Here is a 20176-nt window from a genome sequence, read left to right as displayed (position 1 = left end):
ACATACCCCCCACTCCCCCAAAAATCTGCCCTCTTTTCCCGATTGGCCTGCAGCCATCAGCCCGTCAACAAATAACACTGACAAGGTCCGGGAGCAAGGGTTCAGTGCTCTCTGTGGATCACTAGCATGAGAGGTCGCACAGGAAATACCAAATAAGATGCTCCCCGTGTATTGTGCTGCAGCGCTCTGTGTGTCTGTTGGTGTTTGGAAGCCCCCTGCTTTTTCCGCTGGATTTTTTTTTCTTTCTTTCTCCTTTTTGGAATACCGGGGGAGATATCTAAACATTCCCAGAGTGAGCCGCACGTGCTATCCTGCGTGCCATGTTTTCCTTTTTCCAGACATGCCGCTGCCGCTGAGTCTGTCCAAAGCAGAAGCACATTGTCTGGCAACGAACAAGCCGCTGTGCTCAGCTAAAACCAAGACCGGGGCTGCGTCCCGATTCGCCTTCTAATGCTACATGACAAAAGTATGTACTTTGTTGTGAAGAAAAAGTACATACTTTTAAGTGTGTAACAAGAGTATGCAAGCTTTCTGGCATGCTACTTCCTCCTTAGAGGCGACCTATTATGCACTTTTATAAGGGGTTTAAACACAGTTGCATTCACACTGTTCTCACTTCATTAACAGAGCCTGCAGAAACATTTTGATTGACATTCTCCCTTTGTACATGTCATCAGAGGCAGGAAGCCCCGCCCATAATGACGATCTCTTCCTCATTAGCATAAACAGCCCTGAGTGAGATGCAGCCATCCGCCATTAGAGATTTGAATCTGCAGCTATGCTGAAACAGCTGTTTATAGCTCCACCCTTTCCGAAAAGAGGGCGTGGAGCACAATCTCATTTAAATGTAAAGCGACAGTCACCAAAATTGCACACTTTGGATCAAAGGGGCAGTTTCAAAAAGCTATAAAACATTATTTGTGTGGTATTTTGAGCTGAAACTTCACATATACACTCTAGGGACATCTGAGACTTATTTTACATCTTGTAAAAAGTGGTCCCTCTTAATAGATGGTTATGTTGCTAAGCTAATTGCCGGGTCAGTCATCTTGTCACATAAATCCACACTTCTATCATATTTAATTGTAGCAGCAGCAAGATAAATCTCATCAGGTGTGTCAATATTTATTATGTATTTAGAAGTTAATGGGCAAACACATCTTTATAAAAGTTTACGTCGTTGCTGCAGATGAAATATAACACAAAACATATGCATGGTTTGAAATATCATATGGTTTAAGTATTTTTCACTAGGTTAGATATTAATTAAGATTTAATGTGAATGTGCTTGAGTGGCCCAGCCAGAGCCCAGACCTTAACCCTATTGAGATCTGAAAATGGCTGCACACCGTCGCTTCCCATCCAACCTGATAGAGCTTGAGAGGTACTTCAAAAAGACTTGAGGCTGTAATTGCTGCCAAAGGTGCATCAACAACGTATTGAGCAAAGGATGTGAATGCTGATGTACATGTGATTTTTCAAGTTTTTTATTTTGAATAAATTTGCAACAAAATATCTTTGTTCACATTGTCATTATGGGGTATTGTGTGTAGAGTTTTGTGGAAATCAATTAATTTAATCCATTTTGGAATAAGGCTGTAACATAAACAATGAAGCGTTATGAATACTTTTCAATTCAATTCAATTCAGCTTTATTTGTATAGCGCTTTTACAATGTAGATTGTTTCAAAGCAGCTTCACATAAATGGTCATAGTAACTGAAACAGTGTAGTTCAGTTTTTAAGTTCACTTCAGTTCAGTTTAGCTCAGTTCAGTGTGATTTAAAATCATTACTGAGAGTTCAAACACTGAAGAGCAAATTCATCGATGCGTAGCTCTACCAATCCTGAACCATGCACTGTATTGCGATGTGATTACAATTTTACCATATGACTTAAATAGCTTTATTTGGTAAGACGTCAGGTACAGAAATGAAATTATCAAATGTAAAATAGCACTACATAGCATCTTCATTTAGTTATTAAAATGAATTTATAATAAAATATTAATAAAACAAATATTGTGGTATTATGATACAATTCCTTGTGCCTGAAAGCTTAAAACTCTCTTGATGTGCTCATCCAGTCACAACCCTTAAAACATGCAAATGATACACATTTGCTTCATTATGGTAAAAATCTCCAACAAGGCTCAACAATAAGGACTGCCCGGTGGCCCAGGGCCAGCGTGAGAGACGCTTGGGACAGTAGACAGGATAATTACTGGCCCGATTGGGACAGTGCTGCCACTGCAACATTAAATTGGTCTGCGACTATTTGTCAATTACAGTGCATTTTAAGTTTATTCTTTAAACACTGCCTTCTCTGTGATGTCGTTAAGTACATATTGCTTTTTGATTCCTCTTGTCTGATTTGATGTTTTGAGCATGCTATTTTTTTCCGTAACCTGGTAACAGCCAGTACAGCGAAGAAACAGCTACATGGCAGCAACATCAAATTATAAGGCTAAAAGAAAATGTCTGTTTCTAACGTCTTGGAAGCAGACATTTACGTGTGAACAATGCGACAAACAAAAGTGATTAAAAAAAAATGAAATAAAGTAGGGATGTAAAGGTATCAGAATTTCACGGTACGGTAATACCTCGGTATGAATGTCACGGTACGGTATTTATTGAATCATTTACAGGAAAAAACAAAACTTATGAAAATACTCAAAAAAAAGTGCCAAAAGTGTCAATGACATACAAATTAGCCATCTATCTGTAAGCTTTGAAACAGGAACTTCAATTTTAATAACAAAAAACTATTAAACCATGTAAAAAAAATAAAGTTTCAATTTAGTATTGTTGAAAACTCACATGAAACATTTAATAACTCACTCACTAGAGATGGCTTTAAAGGAAAATTATCATATAAATATAATCTGGTAAAAGCTGGTATCTCTGGGCATTTACAATGTCCCCTGCAACAGAAAAAAAACCCTCTCATTTGGGACTGAGGTTTCTGGGACAAGAGAGATATGACTTGGCCCAGGTTGACAGCAGTGGGTAACGTTGTGCATTGTCTTTCCCCCACTTGAGAGGACAAACCATGAGTGAGATAAAGGTCTCATGTCTGCATCAATCTGAACAGTGTGCTGACAACACCGCTATTCAGTACGCGCGCGACAACACGGCTGATAAGAACTCGCGCAACAACACCGCTATTCAGTACGCGCGCGACAACACAGCTGATAAGAACTCGCGCGGCGACAACACCCGCTTTAGAGTTTTCCAGCTCTTTTACATCCCCGCTTCTAGCAGCACACTCCATTTCCGCATTACTGGATCTGTAGCGACAACAGACCGCAAGGGATGATGGTCAAGCATGGGCTGATGGGAATTGTAGTTTTCGCTACCTCCCGTTCGCTTCATTTGCCTGAGCAAATTTTCTCAGAAGACCTATAGTTTTACCGAGTCATGCGACTTCGGTAATATCGATAAAAATTAATATTGCGGTATGACGGTATTTACAATACCGTTACATCCCTAAAATAAAGTGATGTTTTGCACGGTTTGCCATCAGTTTGACAAGTCAGCCACCTTTTGTTAAATAATTTCGAACCACAATAAAATACCTCCACATTTTCCCCTGCTCTTTTTGGTTAGAAAACACTTTTATTAACATGTTTTTAAGTATTGAAATTCTAGATTCACTTTATTTTTGACACATTATTTAAAATATGTGGCAAAAAATAGCTATGAACTTCCCTTTTTTTTTGGTGGGGCCAGTGAAAATTTGGCAGGGCAAGTAAAAATCTGAACCACTGGCCCAATCGGACCAGTAGAAAAAATCCTTAGCGTTGAACCCTGTCCAAAGACTCATGTTCTGAACTGCAGGTTCAGATATAATCCCAAATCAACATTACAGATCCTGCGATGTGACTTTTGCAGATGCACACATTGCAATATCAATGCTAAAATGATATATCGTGCAGCCCTATAACATACTATAATTTGGGACATTGGCGATGCAGTGGCGCAGTAGGGAGTGCTGTCGCCTCACAGTAAGAAGGTTGCTGGGTCGCTGGTTCGATCCTCGACTCAGTTGGCGTTTCTGTGTGGAGTTTGCATGTTCTCCCTGCGTTCGCGTGGGTTTCCTCCGGGTGCTCCGGTTTCCCCCACAGTCCAAAGACATGTGGTGCAGGGGAATTGGGTAGGCTAAATTGTCCGTAGTGCATGAGTGTGTGTGTGTGTGAATGTGTGTGTGGATGTTTCCTAGAGATGGGTTGCAGCTGGAAGGGCATCCGCTGCATAAAAAATGTGCTGGATAAGTTGGCGGTTCATTCCGCTGTGGCGACCCCGGATTAATAAAGGGACTAAGCCGACAAGAAAATAAATGAATGAATGAATTTGGGACATGCTACTTCTAATTTCGAAAACTATTCAGGACAGATAGTATGCGAATTGGGACCCAGGACGTTTTTAATATTGTTCATAAAATAAATAAATCAAACTTCTGGCTGCATTCAGATGAACCCAAACAATTTTTGCTAATTGACATTTATGATTTGGACACCGTGTCTTGCTAAGTAACACAGTTATTAGGAAAACTGTGTACCAAGCCCCTTGTGCTTCACAAAAAATGGCAAACGCCCGTAGCTTGTTTCAGCCTGCTGAATGCTGAGTGTCATAGTCACATGAAGGGTTTATTATGAGCAAAACTCTATCGGACAAGTGCGAGAACTAAAGTGTATCTCTTGCAAAAGTGTGACCTCTTTTGTGAAGTGTAGGAGTGGGACAGCGGGTCCTGCCAAGCAATGATGAGAATGTGATTTCATTCCAGTCTTACTTTCTTCTGTGCAACACAACATTTTGAAAAATGTGCCATTACAGTGAAATCAAAGGAGCTGTTTGAGATTTCACAGAAATGAACTGGTGGTAACAGATTCAGTGAGTTTGTTGTTTAAAAGAGGATTACTGAACTTTTGTTTAAAAATCTATTTGATGACTGAATCAAACGTCAAATTGCAAAGTTCTAAATTTGCCAGTGTTGTATTCTTTAACATTTTGCTAAAATAATCAGGGCTTATGCATCAATTGTTTGTGATTCTAACCACTACAATTAACATACCTGTCAACATTGGGATGTGAAAATAATGGATATTAAAAGCCTATTAAAGTTAATAGCTATTATAAAGAAACTGAATTAAGTTATCAAACCTCATTAACCTTTTCTTCACTGTATACTTTAAACATTCTGATTAAAGTGCAGTGAATGAGTCTCTTATTTACAGGGTTTAAGGTTAAGGATTTTTTTCTACTGGGCTGATCGAGCCAGCGGTTGAGATTTTTTCTTGCCATGCTTAATTTTTCACTGGCTTCACCAAAAAAAAAAAAAAAAAAAAAAAAAAAAAAAAAAAGTTAAATAGCTATTTCTAAGCCACAAATTTTAAATAATGTGGTAAAATAATCTCTGTGAATGCATCCCCGTAGCCAGGGGGGATCGGGTGGTTCGAACGAACCAAACCCCACGGCCAAAAGGTCCAGAATTTGTGCTTTTAATTATTTTATGTAATTTAATGTTATAGAATATATTTATTATATAAATAATATAATATATTTATATTCAATATATATTGTAATAAAGTGTCATTTTAAATAACTCTGGCCAGTAATTCGAATCCCATAGAGCAGGGCTATTCAATTGGCGACCTGCGGGCCGAATCCGGCCCCCGAGGCACTTTGTTCCGTCCCTTCAAACAGTGTGACCAAGACATCAAAAATAAATTTAGTTCAGTCGACAAACGGCCGCTATAGTTTTGAAGTTACGTGCGTCTGTTCAATAACAGCACGAGCTGCAGTTAGCCAGGGGGGTTCGCGTGGTTCGGAAGACCCACCCCTCACTGACAAAGGTCCAGAATTTGTCCCAAATGAGCTCATTTGTCCTATTTTCATCCTATTTTCACTGCTATGCCATCATAAATAATGAAAATAATCCACCGAAAAAGGCTTTATTTTTTTTTACCAAAAAGGCTAGAAAAAATCTGAAGAATTAATTATTATTGTTATTATTATTATTATTATGTTTTAATTATTATTTTTTATTGAACTGGCCAAACTGTGACTGAGGACAGTTGAATGTGCTGGCCAGTTTGTTTTTTGTCTAATATATGACAGTTTTTTTTTTACTTTAAAACTTTAACAGATTGTTATTTTTTCCTGATGACATATGATGTAATAAATTTGTAATTTAAAAAAATTAGTCTTGTTTGATTTTTTTTTTACTGCAATTTTTAGGAAATAATTTTAGTACATCAAAAAGTGTGGTTATGATAACATCCGACTAGCTAATCCAGCAAAAAAGTCACTAAAATGCAGTATTTATATCTCATAGTTAAATAGAAACTGAGGCGTATAACTGCAAAAAGGTCCACTTTTTGAGGAAAAAAGAACTACCCCTCACACCAGGCTGGCTACGGGCCTGGAATCTACAATTTAAACATTTTAAAAATGTTAATAAATGTTTAATGAGAAAATTCAAGATTTTATGCAAACGAAAGAGCAGAATGGAAAATGTGCTGGTATTTTATTGCAATTATAAATTAATTGTATAAAATGGATTGCCAAACTGACAACAACTTTTTTTTCCCCCAGATTCTTGATTTTGTACCAATGTAATTTTCTGCTTCCAAGACATTAGAAAAAGACATTTTCTTTTAGCCTCATAGTTTGATGTTTTCGCCATGTTGCCATCTTTTCAGTCTACTGGTTGTTACCTGCTTCAGAAAAAAAAATACAAAAAGAACACACCAAAATCGGCATGTTTAGACGGTATTATGTCTATATGTCTGTTCAAACACGCACCCAAAACCCAGAGTGAAGCTCCACTTCAAATCACGTGTACAGAATCCGTTTGGGAATTTATCAATTCAAAGCTATTTATCAATATGGAGCACAACAGACAGATTAAAAATACAGGAGAAAGACGAGAAAATATCTTTACGGGATGATAGCAGGATAGAAATGTAAAATATTGGAGAATCCTGAGAAAAACGGGAGGGTTGACAGGTATAATAATTAAGCAATGGATTATGAGTTTGAAGTTTGACACTTTAAAAGAACCGTCTCATAAGAGTCATTTGTTCGTTAATTGGACCAAACTCTACTAGGTTTAAATATGAATACATACATTGTTTTAGATCAGCTATCATTTAAAAATATTTGACTATAGCATAAGTAGATTTATGTTCTCATGTCTAGGGCTGTGCAATTTGGGGTGAAATCTAATTGGGATTTTTTGAGAGATATTGCAATTGATTTGAGATTTAATTTTGAAGTCAAGCTTCAGCTCAATAATCTATATCAAAGCATCTTACAGCTAAAACCCAGTGAGTGTTATTTAAAAAAAGCAACTGAACAGATATTAACATTAACATTTATTCAAATTTATCTTTAAATATTCAGAAATTAAACACTCATTTTTCTAAACAGCAGACAGTAAACACAAATAAAATGACCTTACTTATCTGCAAACAAGTTGAAATCAAATTAGAGATAGCGTAGCTTATTATACAAACAAAAAAAATTATATATCAACACAGAACTGCAAACTAATATCGCTGATAAGTGCCTTTCTGTAGCTTATATTGTCTAAAACAAAATAATCATCACAGGTTCTACACAAAATATCATGACATTAATCGCACAGCTGTGGTACTCCATAATGGCTAAAATAGCTGCGAGACGGAAGTGTATATCTCCTATCCTGCATTTATATGAGTTTTTTTAAATCCCTCTTTGGTCACTGCATTAAAAGGCACGGTGTCTTTATCGAGGTAGTGCGTTTTGCCATTAGTTGGGTAGGGTTGCACCAGGTGTTCGTAAGTTCATTCTTAAACTGGAAGGGCCACACCTTTCACACAAAGTCCACACAAGGGGCTTTGTAGCTACTAGCTAGTTTGGTAATAAATTTGTTAACACGTTCTTAAAGCAAACTGTAGTTAGTAAGTTGTAAGCTCTCCGTAAAGTCATGCGTGTAGTCACATTGAATGACGTTAATATCCAATAGGAAGCATTTAAATCGTTAAACTGCTTTAAAATTCTGCATCTAATGCATCTATAGATAACTGTCCTATGAAAATGAAATGACAAAGTATATATTATTATTTAATTTCGCCCGCTCAGAGCAAATGCGTGCATGGCATCTGTGTCTGACATAGTCTTACTAGCCAATTGAGTGAGCACACTCCCGGTGTGGTACATTCCCTTTCCGTAAGGAATCTGTATTTGTAAATTTGTTTCGGGACTTGTAAAAGTGTTTTGCGTCTTGTTAATTTTTTTCTAAAATGTAAATTTGTTTCGTCCTTGGTAAAATAGTTTTTCCTATTGTGTATTTTTCCTTGTGTTTGATGATAGGTAAAAATGTTTTTCAAAATGTACATTTGTCTCGAGCTTTGTAAGTGTTTCACACTTTGTTTTGCACTTCAATGTTAACCCTAACCCTAACAATGTTGTTTTGCACTCCCCGGCCTACACAAAATACACAAATTTATCAAAACATTAAAACTTTAATGTTGTGTGACTTTGAAACCAAAATATTCCTGTAATAAAAATATTCCCGATGTCCTGTTTTTCTTTGATATTAATTCGTCTGTTAATGCTTCTGAAGCGGCAGACGCCTTCATCCCATCTTCCGCACTTTCCTGTTTGTTTGGGTTTTATTATGGGCGTTCCGTATAGTTTGATTGCACAATTATGATTGGGCAGAATAAAAGTGTGCTCACTCAATTGGCTAGTAAGACTGTCACAAAAAAACGCCATGCACGCATTTGCTCTGAGCGGGGGAAATTAAATAATACACATTTCATATCGCAGCCTCTTGCGATTAACTAATCACAACATTTCAAATAGCGATTGCAATTCGATTAATCGCACAGCCCTAGTCACATCCCATAAAAGTTCCCAAGCACAATGCTACAACGCCATGTACTTTACCTTCTAAACATGTTTAACCTATTAAATAGTTTCTGACTTCTGTTAGCAATCTTCATCAGCGCATAACACTCATCCCTCCCTGAACTATATGCACGTTCAAAGGGTAAAGATCTGATTGGACACAGTCGGTTTGCTCTAGACAGTGAAACTGAGCTAAAATGGAAATCCCATTAAGCAGATTCATTTAAAGTAAAAAGACTTGCATAATTTCAACTGTTAAACAATGAGTAATATCCCCTGCCCACACATGTCTTGAAACGACTATACTGTCTCATTTAGGGATCCAGAGCTTCGCTTTCAGTCAGATCGGGGACTTTTAAATGCAACAGGTTGTGTGTGTGCCTCTTCATGCTCACATCACAATTATTATCATCTGCAACAGCCTGCACCCAGGACAGATTAGAAGAGACTGCAAATCTGACCAGACGTGCTTAATGAGAGGACAGATGGGGTGGACCGTTAATTGCATTATTAGTTTGCTGGACTGCAGCCCTTCTCTGTCAAGCTGTTTGGACAGCCAAAAAAAGACGAGCTCATCTCACTTCTCTGCCAAAATAAGCTACTATTCACAATTGCTATAATTGCCATGAAAGGATTAAGTAGTGCAGTTTTTATTTGCACAAGTTGAACCAATTTAAAATCTATTTTAAAAATTGGCAAATGTAGATAGTCTATTGAACAACGGATAAATTGAACGAACAAACTCCATTTAGAGACTGAAATCATTGAAAGTTACTGTTTAGTGATTCACATGTTGATTCAGTGGGTTTATCTGTAAACCGATTGCTCAGACACATTTAAACTATAATTGTTGAGTCCTTCTGAACATCTTTTCATTTAAGCAATTGAATCATAAGAGTCAATTGTGGATTGAACCTCATTATTAGCATGATTTTATGGAGAACAATTCACTAAATGAACTCAAATACTTAATTAACCAATTTGTTTGCATGATATAAATAGTTATATTGATTCACAGTGGTGTGTTATGACTTTGTGATTCTTTCTAAACAATTAATTAAAATAATCAGTACTCAAGAGTCATTTGTTTGTAAATCAGACCACATTCCTTGCATTAGATGAGCAGACAGAAGAATTCAAACTTGTTGGTCATCAGAATGATTCTTTAAATGAACAGTTCAAAAGAGTCGTTTATCTCTGAATCTAAAAGTATTAAGCGTGATTCACTCAGACTTGGTAAGTTAAGTTAACAAACCAACTTATAATGATTATTTGTTTGTAAATCTGACTAACTGGTCTACACAGTTCAAAGACTCTGACGCAAACTTGTCTCTCGAGCCTTATGATATTTAGTGAGTCGGATGTTGATTCAGTGGCGTTCTCTGTAAACCGATTGCTCAGACACATTCAGACTTTAATTAGTGAGTCCTTCTGAACATCTTTGCAATTAATTGAAGCAATTGAATCACAGGAGTCAATTGTGAATTGAACTGCATCATTTGAATGATTTTACGGAGAATAATTCCCTGAATGAACTCACTAAATGTTTTTATATAATCAACAAATTTGTAATTAACCAATTAGTTTGCATCATATAAATAGTTGTATAGATTCCAAGTGGTATGTTGTAAACTTGTGAGTCTTTCAAACTAATTAAAATAATCAGTACTTAAGAGTCATTTGTTCGTGAATTAGCTTGTTTGCACAAGATGGATTCAAAGTCTGAAGGATTCAAAGTTCTAGAAAGATTCTTTAAAGAAACAGCTCAATAGAGTCATTTATCTGAATCTAAAACACTATGTCTGGGTCACTCAGGCTTGGCAATTTATAAGCTTGAGTGCTTTTAATTTAACAAACTTACCTATAATGATCATTTGTTTGTGAATCTGACTAAATGAACTTGGTATATTTTGTTTTATATCATTAATTTTTTAATTAACCAATTTGTTTGCCTGATATAATGAGTCATAGTGATTCAAAGTGTTATGTTATGAGCTTGTGAGTCTGTCGAAACAATAAATTAAAATAATCGTTAGAGTCATTTGTTCATGAATCAGATTGCTTGCATGAGATGAGCAGTCAGAAGGATTCAAAGTTGTAGGTCATCAGAACGATTTTTTTAAACGAACAGTTCAAAAGAGTCATTTGTCTCTGAATCTAAAACAATGCAGGTGATTCAGTCAGACTTGGCAAATTAAGAGCTTGACTTGAGTACTTTTTAATTTAACAAATTAATTTATAAGAGTCATTTGTTCATGAAACATACTGCTTGCTAAAAGACGAGCAGTCAAAAGAACTCAAAGTTGAAAGTCATCAAGATGATTCTTTAAACAAATTGCTCAGAGTCATTTATCTCTGAATCTAAAATAACACCATTGATTCGTTTAGACTTGGCAAGTTATGAGCTCGAGTTCTTTTTTAATTTAACAAATTAACTTATTAATTCATCATTAATTTAATCAGAGTGCTTACATAAGATATTCCTTAAAAACTGCTCAAAAGAGTCATTTATGTGAATCTAAAACACTGTGGGTAAAATAATCAGTACTTTAGAGTCATTTGTTTGTGAATTAGATTGCTTGCTAAAACATGAGCAGTCAGAAGAATTCAAAGTTGTAAGTCATCAAAATGATTCTTTAAAAGAACCGCTCAAAAGAGTCATTCATCTGAACCTAAAACACTATGTGTGATTCACTTAGACTTGGCAAGTTATGAGCTTGACTTTATGTACTTTTAATTGAACAAACTTCCTTATAATTGATCATTTGTTTGCGAATCAGATTGCATGCTAAAAGATGAGCAGTCAGAAGGATTCAAAGTTGTGAGTCATCAAGATGATTCTTTAAACAAACAACTCAAAAAAATGTAATTTATCTCTGAATCTAAAATAACATCATTGATTCATTTAGACTTGGCAAGTTATGAGCTTGAGTACTTTTTTAATGTAACAAATTCACTTATTAATTCGTCATTTGTTAGTGAATCAGATTGTTTGCATAAGATATTCCTTCAGCAACTCAAAAGAGTCATTCATGTGAATCTAAAACACTGTGGGTGATTAAAATAATCAGTACTTTAGAGTCATTTGTTCGTGAATCAGATTGCTTGCTAAAACATGAGCAATCAGAAGAATTCACAGTTGTAAGTCATTGGAATGATTCTTAAAACGGACAGTTTAGAAGAGTTAATTGTCTCTGAATCGAAAACACTATGTTTGATCGCTCAGACTTGGAAAGTTATGAGCTTGAGTACTTTTTAATTTAATGAATTAACTTATACGACTCATTGGTTTATGAAACCTACTGTTCGGTTTGCATAGTTCAAAGACTCAAACTTGTCAAGTTTTATAATACTGAATAATCACTGGTATCCCATTTCTGAATCACTTTAAACAAACAGAACATACAAGTTATTTGTTCCATAATCATATAATAAATTATGAAATTAATCAATTGATGCAAAATGGCACAGTCTGCATCATATCTGAACTCATATTATTCACTGAAACTCAGCACCACAGAATTGTAGGATGTTTTGGGTTACTGGATGGGTTTAGCCTGCTATGCTCGGTAGGTGCTACAAACATAAGGGATTCATTCTGCCATCAGAGGGGAAGGAAGTGACAGGGCCCACAGGACTCCCACAGCACAGACTGTTATGAAGTTTGTGGTATGCCGAAAAACGGTTGCCGGAAAAGAGGGATTCTTTTTTATCTCAGGACAATTTAAGCCGCGACAGCCACTTGTAAAGCGAATCTACACAAGCCCACCGAAAGCAGCCTGGACTTCTGGATCCCTTCTGCAGATGGCATCTATTTTAGAGAGGCCTGTAAATATGTTTTATAAGCTGATAAAAGCAGCAGACAAGCCTATTCGCCTTCGATGTAAGGAGGTCTTGCAGAAGAAGCATAGTAATAGATTAACGAATGCTTGCTTAACACTTAAAAGATGTAAAAATTGTACAACAATCAGGAGGATAAATGATCTGAGGCATTCGCCTGCTGTTCCCTAAATCCAATTTCATGAGCAATGCAGTGCACATGATGTTTGCTTGAGCAGGATCCTAATCGCTTTCATGGGACAATCCCAGCTGCCTTTATTTCTACAATAACCCCTTTTGGTATAAAGTATGAGGCTGAAATCGATTTCGACCTCACACAGTGTCACTACATTACAGTTTGCATGCTTTGTAGTGTCAAGTGCAACTTCTGACGTAGGGCTGGGTGATTTGGCTTATAATCAAAATCTCGATTGATTGAATATTTTAACTCTATTACGATTAATGAACGGCTATTTTATGTATTTATTTAATTTTTTTGCCTTCATAGTTCTCTGATAAGTTTTGTACAGTAAATATGCTCACAAATCACAAGATTCTTGAATGAGGGGTGTGTTACTTGATTTTAAAATATTTGAGAGAAACACACACTTTCTATAATTATTTATTGAACATCAATGGTAAGCAACAGAAATTAAAGGTGCTTTCTCACCTGTGGATCGATTCATTTGTTCCGAAACATGGATTAAAATTGTTACATTGTTGCTCTTTGCTCTTGGTGCGGTTCACTTTCACATGGCAAAGTTTTTAAACGAACCAAAATTGCTAAAACAAGTCACGTGTGAGTAAACTTTTCATCACATTGGTCAGTTTCACGGTTTATTTTGCAGAGTCCCGCTCAGTTGTCAGGAGGATGGTGGTTTGGTGGTGTTTGACAGGGTGTGCGCGACGTGTCTGAAGAGTGAGGAGGGATGCGTGTTATCACTCGTTTGCGGGCATTGGCAGGTGACTCCCGAAAATTCCGGGAAACTTGGGATGTCTGGAATGACTTCCCGGCCTACTTATAATTCTCTCTTCATATCGCCGTATGCCTATTACATATCCAAAAAACACTGTGATATAACCAGGCTCGGATCGTATTGCTTTCTCACTAATGATTGACGTGGATCCTAGTGCGATTGCTGGATTCACATATGTCAAACGAACCACGCTAACTGGGCAAACGTGACATGTTCCGAAACAAAAGTCTAGGTGTGAAAGCACCCTTAAACCCCCCTGCTGAAAAATCCAGCTTAAACCAGCCTAAGCTGGTTGGCTGGTTTTAGCTGGTCGACCAGGCTGGTTTAAGAGGGGTTTTGGCCACCTCCAGGCTGGTTTCCAGCCATTTCCAGCCTGGTCTTAGCTGGTCAGGCTGGGAGATGACAAGCTAAAACCAGCTTGACCAGCCTAGCCAAGCTGGGAGTCAAGCCAAAATCATCTATATCCAGCTTAAACCAGGCTGGTCAAGCTGGATTTGGCTGGTCATTTTCCAGTCTGACCAGCTTACACCAGGCTGGAAATGGCTGGAAACCAGCCTGGAAATGGCCAAAACCCCTCTAAAAGCAGGCTGGTCGACCAGCTAAAACCAGCCAACCAGCTTAGGCTGGTTTAAGCTGGATATTTCAGCAGGGACACATTACCTAAAACTATTTTTTTTAAACTGAAAATAAACAACATGCACTTTTTAGAAAAAAAAAAAACAATTATTTTCAGTGTTTTTCAGATTAAAAATAAAAAATGAGCAGTATATCTTAGCTCTTGTATATCCTGTAAATAACAATTTAAACATTGAACTTCTTGCATCTTATGTAAACAAATATTTAAATGTAAATAATACATCTAATGTAATGCTTCCAATCATCGTCAATGTAGTGCAAACTAAAGGCTGATTTATATTTCTGCGTCAAGCGCACGCGTATGCTCCAGCACAGCCTTTGCGCGGTCGCATAGCCCTCGCCGTGGCTGACGACAACACTGACGCACACCTCTCAAAAATTTAACTACACGTCGCAACAACGCATATCGCAAGCTCTGTGATAGGTCAGCTTGGTAGCTGTGATCAGTGTGGCCGGGGGTGAAAGCCGCACAAACGCATTGGAGCGAGTGTTTACAAGTGTGGAGTCCTGTGAAATAGCTCCAGACGAAAACTGTTGTTTTGTGTTTACTAGAGATGTCCAGATCTGATCATATAATTGGAAATTGGGCCGATCACGCAATCAGAATCAGACGTTATCACCTGATCAGGACTCAAATATATATATATTTATAAATAATTTTTTTAACACATCTATGGTTATGCAGTGGTTAGACCTCTTTAATTCACACAGAAACAGAAATGTGTGCAACATGACATCACTAGAACATGGAAGTAGAGATCTGCGCGGGACTAAATTTTGAATCCCGCTCCCGCCCGCACCTGCCAGGTTTTAGCCCGAACCCGACCGCTCCCGCTAAAGAGCGGGGGAGAACAAAACCGAAAATCCCCCAGCTATACAGTCCAGACAGCCAAGCTGTCTGTATAAACACACACACATACAGCACCAAGCACACACACACAGACAAATCTCTCTCTCCCTCTCATACGCGCACGTGCGCACTAACACACACAAACAAGCACCAAGCAGACACACAGTCGTTTGCTGTTATATTAACTCAAAGGCTTGTAATACCATGTATCAAGTACCAATGTAATACCAAATGGTTTTATATAAAGGTATATAAATACTGAGTCGCGCAAGCTCCGGGCCGCAGCGCACATTACTCTCGGGTCGATTCCGGCGCGGATGCGGCAGCGTCGGCTCGCTTACGGCCGCCGCATCTGGCCCGATTGATTCGGTCCGGAATCGGGCAGTGAGTCCACAAGCATCCGGATTCCGGCAGCCGGAGCCGGGCTGAGTGGTAAGTCTTTGGCAGGCGAGAATCTAGCCGGAACTGGCCCGAGTGTATTTTGCTATCTGGGAAAGCTCTCTCTCTCTCTCTCTCTCTCTCTCTCATTCGCATAGCAATATCCGCGATATAGCTAGACAGCCCGCTCCCGTCCCTAATTAAACCCGTTACCGACCCGTTATTTATTCGGAAATTTATTTCCCTGCCGCAGAAATCTGGTTGGGTCCTGCGGCGCCCGCGGGACAGCCGCGGAAATGCAGACCTCTACATGGAAGAACCTTGAAAACGCAAGTATGTCTGCGGTCTGAAGGTATTATACAGTTGATGACAACAACATTGCCATAGCAAATGGTGTAAATTTGGGATTGCCTGCCAGGCATTTTAAGTTGAGGTGCTATTTGTTTTTATATTAGATTTTTTATATATATACTGTTGCACTAAAGTCCAAAAGTGAATAATTGATGTTATTTATTAATTTATTGTTCAAGCTACCTCACAGAAGTGCACTGCTTGTTAAAATGAGGTGAATAAAAATAAAATAAATAAACATCCCGGATCTTTTTCTACACTCTTTAGTTTTTTAATGTATTAAAGAAATATTGGATTGGGTTTCAGTATAAGTTGATAATCAAAATCAAATGACTCGGACTTGGACTGGAGGCCAAAAAAAACCTGATTGGGGGGGAAGCACCTAATACTTTCAAAATGGCAATAAGCAAGAAACAAGCGTTACTGTGTTTTGTGTTTTTTTTCTTTAGACCGTCAATCAAAGGTGGACAAAAGCCGCCGGGAGAACCAGAGTCATTCTAATGATCAACAATACTCTGCACCCATGAGATTTGTAGGGTCAGGCTAATCTCTACCTCTCGGTTCACCCAATGGGTGGTCTATACAACCCTCAATTGCTCCAGTTTTCTCATCTACGAGGCGAGAGCCTATATATATATGTATATATATATATATATATATATATATATATATATATATATATATATATATATATATATATATATATATATATATATATATGTATAAATATATATATATGTATAAATATATATATATATATATATATATATATATATATATATATATATATATATATATATATATATATATATATATATATATATATATATATATATATTTATACATATATATATATATATATATATATATATATATATATATATATATATATATATATATATATATTTATACATATATATAAATACACACACACACATACATATATATATATGTGGCAGATTCGCACATTACAATATCAATGCTGAAACGCCAAACTGTGCAGCCCTAATTAAAAGTAGTACAATCAGTAAAGCAAAACACTTTGTTATTTATACCCCTGAAAAAGTGGAAAACACCCCCAGAAAGGGATATTCCTTAATGGTTTATGCAAAGCAGACATCCTTTATACAATCTGCCTGTTTGAAGTGCTTTGCGTTGAGAACAGTAGTGTGTTTTGAATCATCGTAATTCTCATTTCTGGTGGGCAGTAATGACTCAGCCAACTATCTCTGGTCCATTCAGCACTTCTCAGGTCCTGTATTGTACACCATGACAAACTAGTAGCTAACATTGAGTGTTGTCATAGATTGCAGAGCCAAAAGCCATAACAGCACGTCTTTTGCATACACAATAACGACATTCCTGTAACTGCCAAGAGAGAGAGGAAATGGATTTTTTTTAGCTGCTTGAAGGGCGGGTGAAAAAGGGGGATTCCAGGCTAGGGAACATTAATCTGGAGAGCCAAAGAGTCACTGTAAGCAACCCCCTGCCTTATCTATCGCCTTTTTTTCTCGTTTCTCAGTATGCAAGGGGTGTGGTAAAGCAGAGGGGATATTTTTCTAATGGTAGATTCCCAGGTGAACCGTCAGAGGCTCGCCCACTCAACGATTTAACAGCCAGCAGCGCCTTATTAAAGAACTGAAACATTTTTTTTTTGCACAGCAACCAAACCTCCGAAACCACATAACTTGACAGAAGGCGCAGGCAGTCATTCAGAATCTGCGAGCTGAATGAGATGTGAAACAGTTGGTTAATCCAGCATGCTCTTTGCAATCCCCTGTGCATGTGATACGGGCCGTGGCGAGGACTATAATTAGATAGCAGAAATGCAATAGTCACTGCAAACATCTTGACTACATTTTAAAAATGTGATAAATCAGCCGTGTAAAATATATGGGAGATATTTTTACGAATTTGCCCAAGAGAAAACACTCGGCATCTGCTATCTTTTGAGGCATCCTCAAGGGAGAGTGGCTTTAAAGGGTGGAGGAAGAAAACTGGCATGTCCAATCCAGCTCAACTTAGAGCACTTTGTAAGACCAAAGACATAGCAGATATTTATTTGACATTATTCATTTGACATATTTTATTTGATATTATGAGTGCATTTTCAGGCATATGTCTGATTGGTGGACTTTTAATGCGAATACATCTTATGGACATCATCTTTATCTTCCTCAAATCACTTATTAATAAAGTCATCTGGAATGGCAAAGAAAGTGTTCTTGCAGGACTCCCATAGTTCATCAAGATTCTTTGGATTCATCTTCAATGTCTCCTCCTTCTTACCCCAGACATGCTTAATAATGTTTATGTCCAGTGACTGGGCTGGCCAATCCTAGAGCACCTTAACCTTCTTTGCTTTTAAGAACTTTGATGTGGAGGCTGCAGTATGAGAAGGAGCGCTATCCTGCTGAAGAATTTGCTCTCTCCTGTGGTTTGTAATGTAATGGGCAGCACAAATGTCTTGATACCTCAGGCTGTTGATGTTGACATCCACTCTGCAGATCTCTCTCATGCCACCATAATGAATGTAACCCCAAACCATGATTTTTCTTTCACCATACTTGACTGATTGCTGTGAGAATGTTGGGTCCATGCGGTTACCAATAGGTCTTCTGCAGTATTTGTGATGATTGGGATGCAGTTAAAGAGATCATTCGTCTGAAAAATCTACCTTCTGCCACTTTTCCAAATGATCAACTAAAACTACAAATAAACATTTTCTCAAATATAGGGATGCATCTGTGTATTTATAAACTTTATTTTTGCATACTCTTTACCCAGCACTAATTATAATTTATATTTTCTCATTAATATATACAGTATAATAAATATATTACCATTTTTTTAAATGAACTGAAACTTTTTAATTAATATTAGTGCTTCTAAAGTCATAATAGCAGACTCTTGAGCAGGCCAGTTACTCACCACGGAAGTAAGAGCCATCTGAAAGCTGTAGATCCGCGCCAGGCCAAAATCAGCCAGCTTGATCTGTCCTCCACTGGTTACTAGAATGTTTTGAGGCTTAAGATCCCGATGAACCACACGGTGAGAGTGGAGGAAATCAAGACCCTGCAGCAGCTGGTACATCATATCCTGCCAAAACAAGACCAAATAAGCAACTCCAAATATATAAGCACTACATTTTAATAACCGTAAGTGGATTTAATCTGATGGAACAGTATATATACAATATACAGCTGAAGTCAAAATTATTCGCCCTCCTTTGATTTTTTTTCTTTTTCAAATATTTCCCGAATAATGTTTAACCGAGCAAGGCATTTTTCACAGTATTTCCAATAATATTTTTTCTTCTGGAGAAAGTCTTTTTTTTATTTCAGCTGGAATAAAAGCAGATAAAAAATTTTTAGGTCAATATTATTAGCCTCTTAAGTAATATATTTTTCGTTGTCTACAGAACAAACTACTGTTATACAATGACTTGCCTAATTACTCTGACTTGCCTAATTAACCTAATGAAGCCTTTAAATGTCATTTTAAGCTGAATACTAGTATCTTGGAAAACATCTAGTAAAATACAGTATAAAATAACAGCTTCGTCGGTCTGTTGGTCGGCGTCGGTCTGGCTAGTTGGTTTGGGCCATGTTTGAGCCACTTTTTTTGCATAAAAGTGCACAATTTTCTCTCTGTTTCAGCCTTCCGTCTACACCAGGGGTGCCCAAACTTCTTCTGACAAAAGGGCCAAAAACTAAAGTTGGCTAGTGGGCCAAAGGTAAATATAGTTGTCATGGGGGATTTTTAAATTTATTTATATAATATTTTTAAAATAACTAGAAAGTCGGCACCAGTGGTGTAGTGGTTAGTGCGTCGACACATGCCCTCCAGTGCTCACAACGACCCTAGTTCGATTCCGCCTCTATTCCGGCCCTATGCCGATCCTTCCCCTCTCTCTGCTTTCCATGCTTTCCTGTCAATTCTCTCAACTTTCCTATCCAAATAAAAGCGAAAACCCCGGAAAAAATAATAATAATAACTAGAAAACATTGCTTTATATTAACTAATATGACTTTTTATGTTTTCTATTATTAAAGTAAAAATCAAAACAATCTCATTTATTTTGAATGGAGACAAAAATTTGCTCGCCGATGTCTTCTATGTGATAGTGATAGTATTTACGTTTTTAAAAATCAGATTTACAACATTTAATTGAAACATTTGTATCTTTTTTTGTAACTCAGCAATTAAACAAACAAGCAAAAAAATGTTACGTCAAATTAAACATGATGAATGGCTTTCTCGCCAACC

The 20176-nt window shown here is 37.2% G+C and overlaps 1 protein-coding gene across 6 annotated transcripts in view; it reads right to left on the bottom strand.

Annotated features, from left to right (window-relative positions):
* cdk6 (cyclin dependent kinase 6) overlaps positions 1-20176 on the bottom strand; it is a 79256-nt gene that overhangs the window by 33401 nt on the left and 25679 nt on the right. For 4 of the 6 annotated variants that reach the window (XR_015945137.1, XR_015515624.2, XM_087293763.2 and 1 more), the window contains 1 exon segment: positions 18839-19006. Coding sequence is in view for 4 of the 6 variants with exons in the window: in XM_087293763.2 (XP_087149889.1) it covers positions 18839-19006 (168 nt within the window). In the remaining 2 variants the exon portion in view is untranslated. 6 annotated transcript variants of the gene reach the window in all.

This window comes from Danio rerio, chromosome 19, assembly GCF_052040795.2.
Source record: "Danio rerio strain M-AB ecotype USA chromosome 19, GRCz13ab, whole genome shotgun sequence".
Taxonomy (NCBI): domain Eukaryota; kingdom Metazoa; phylum Chordata; class Actinopteri; order Cypriniformes; family Danionidae; genus Danio; species Danio rerio.
This window is presented reverse-complemented; position numbering and strand designations above follow the sequence as displayed.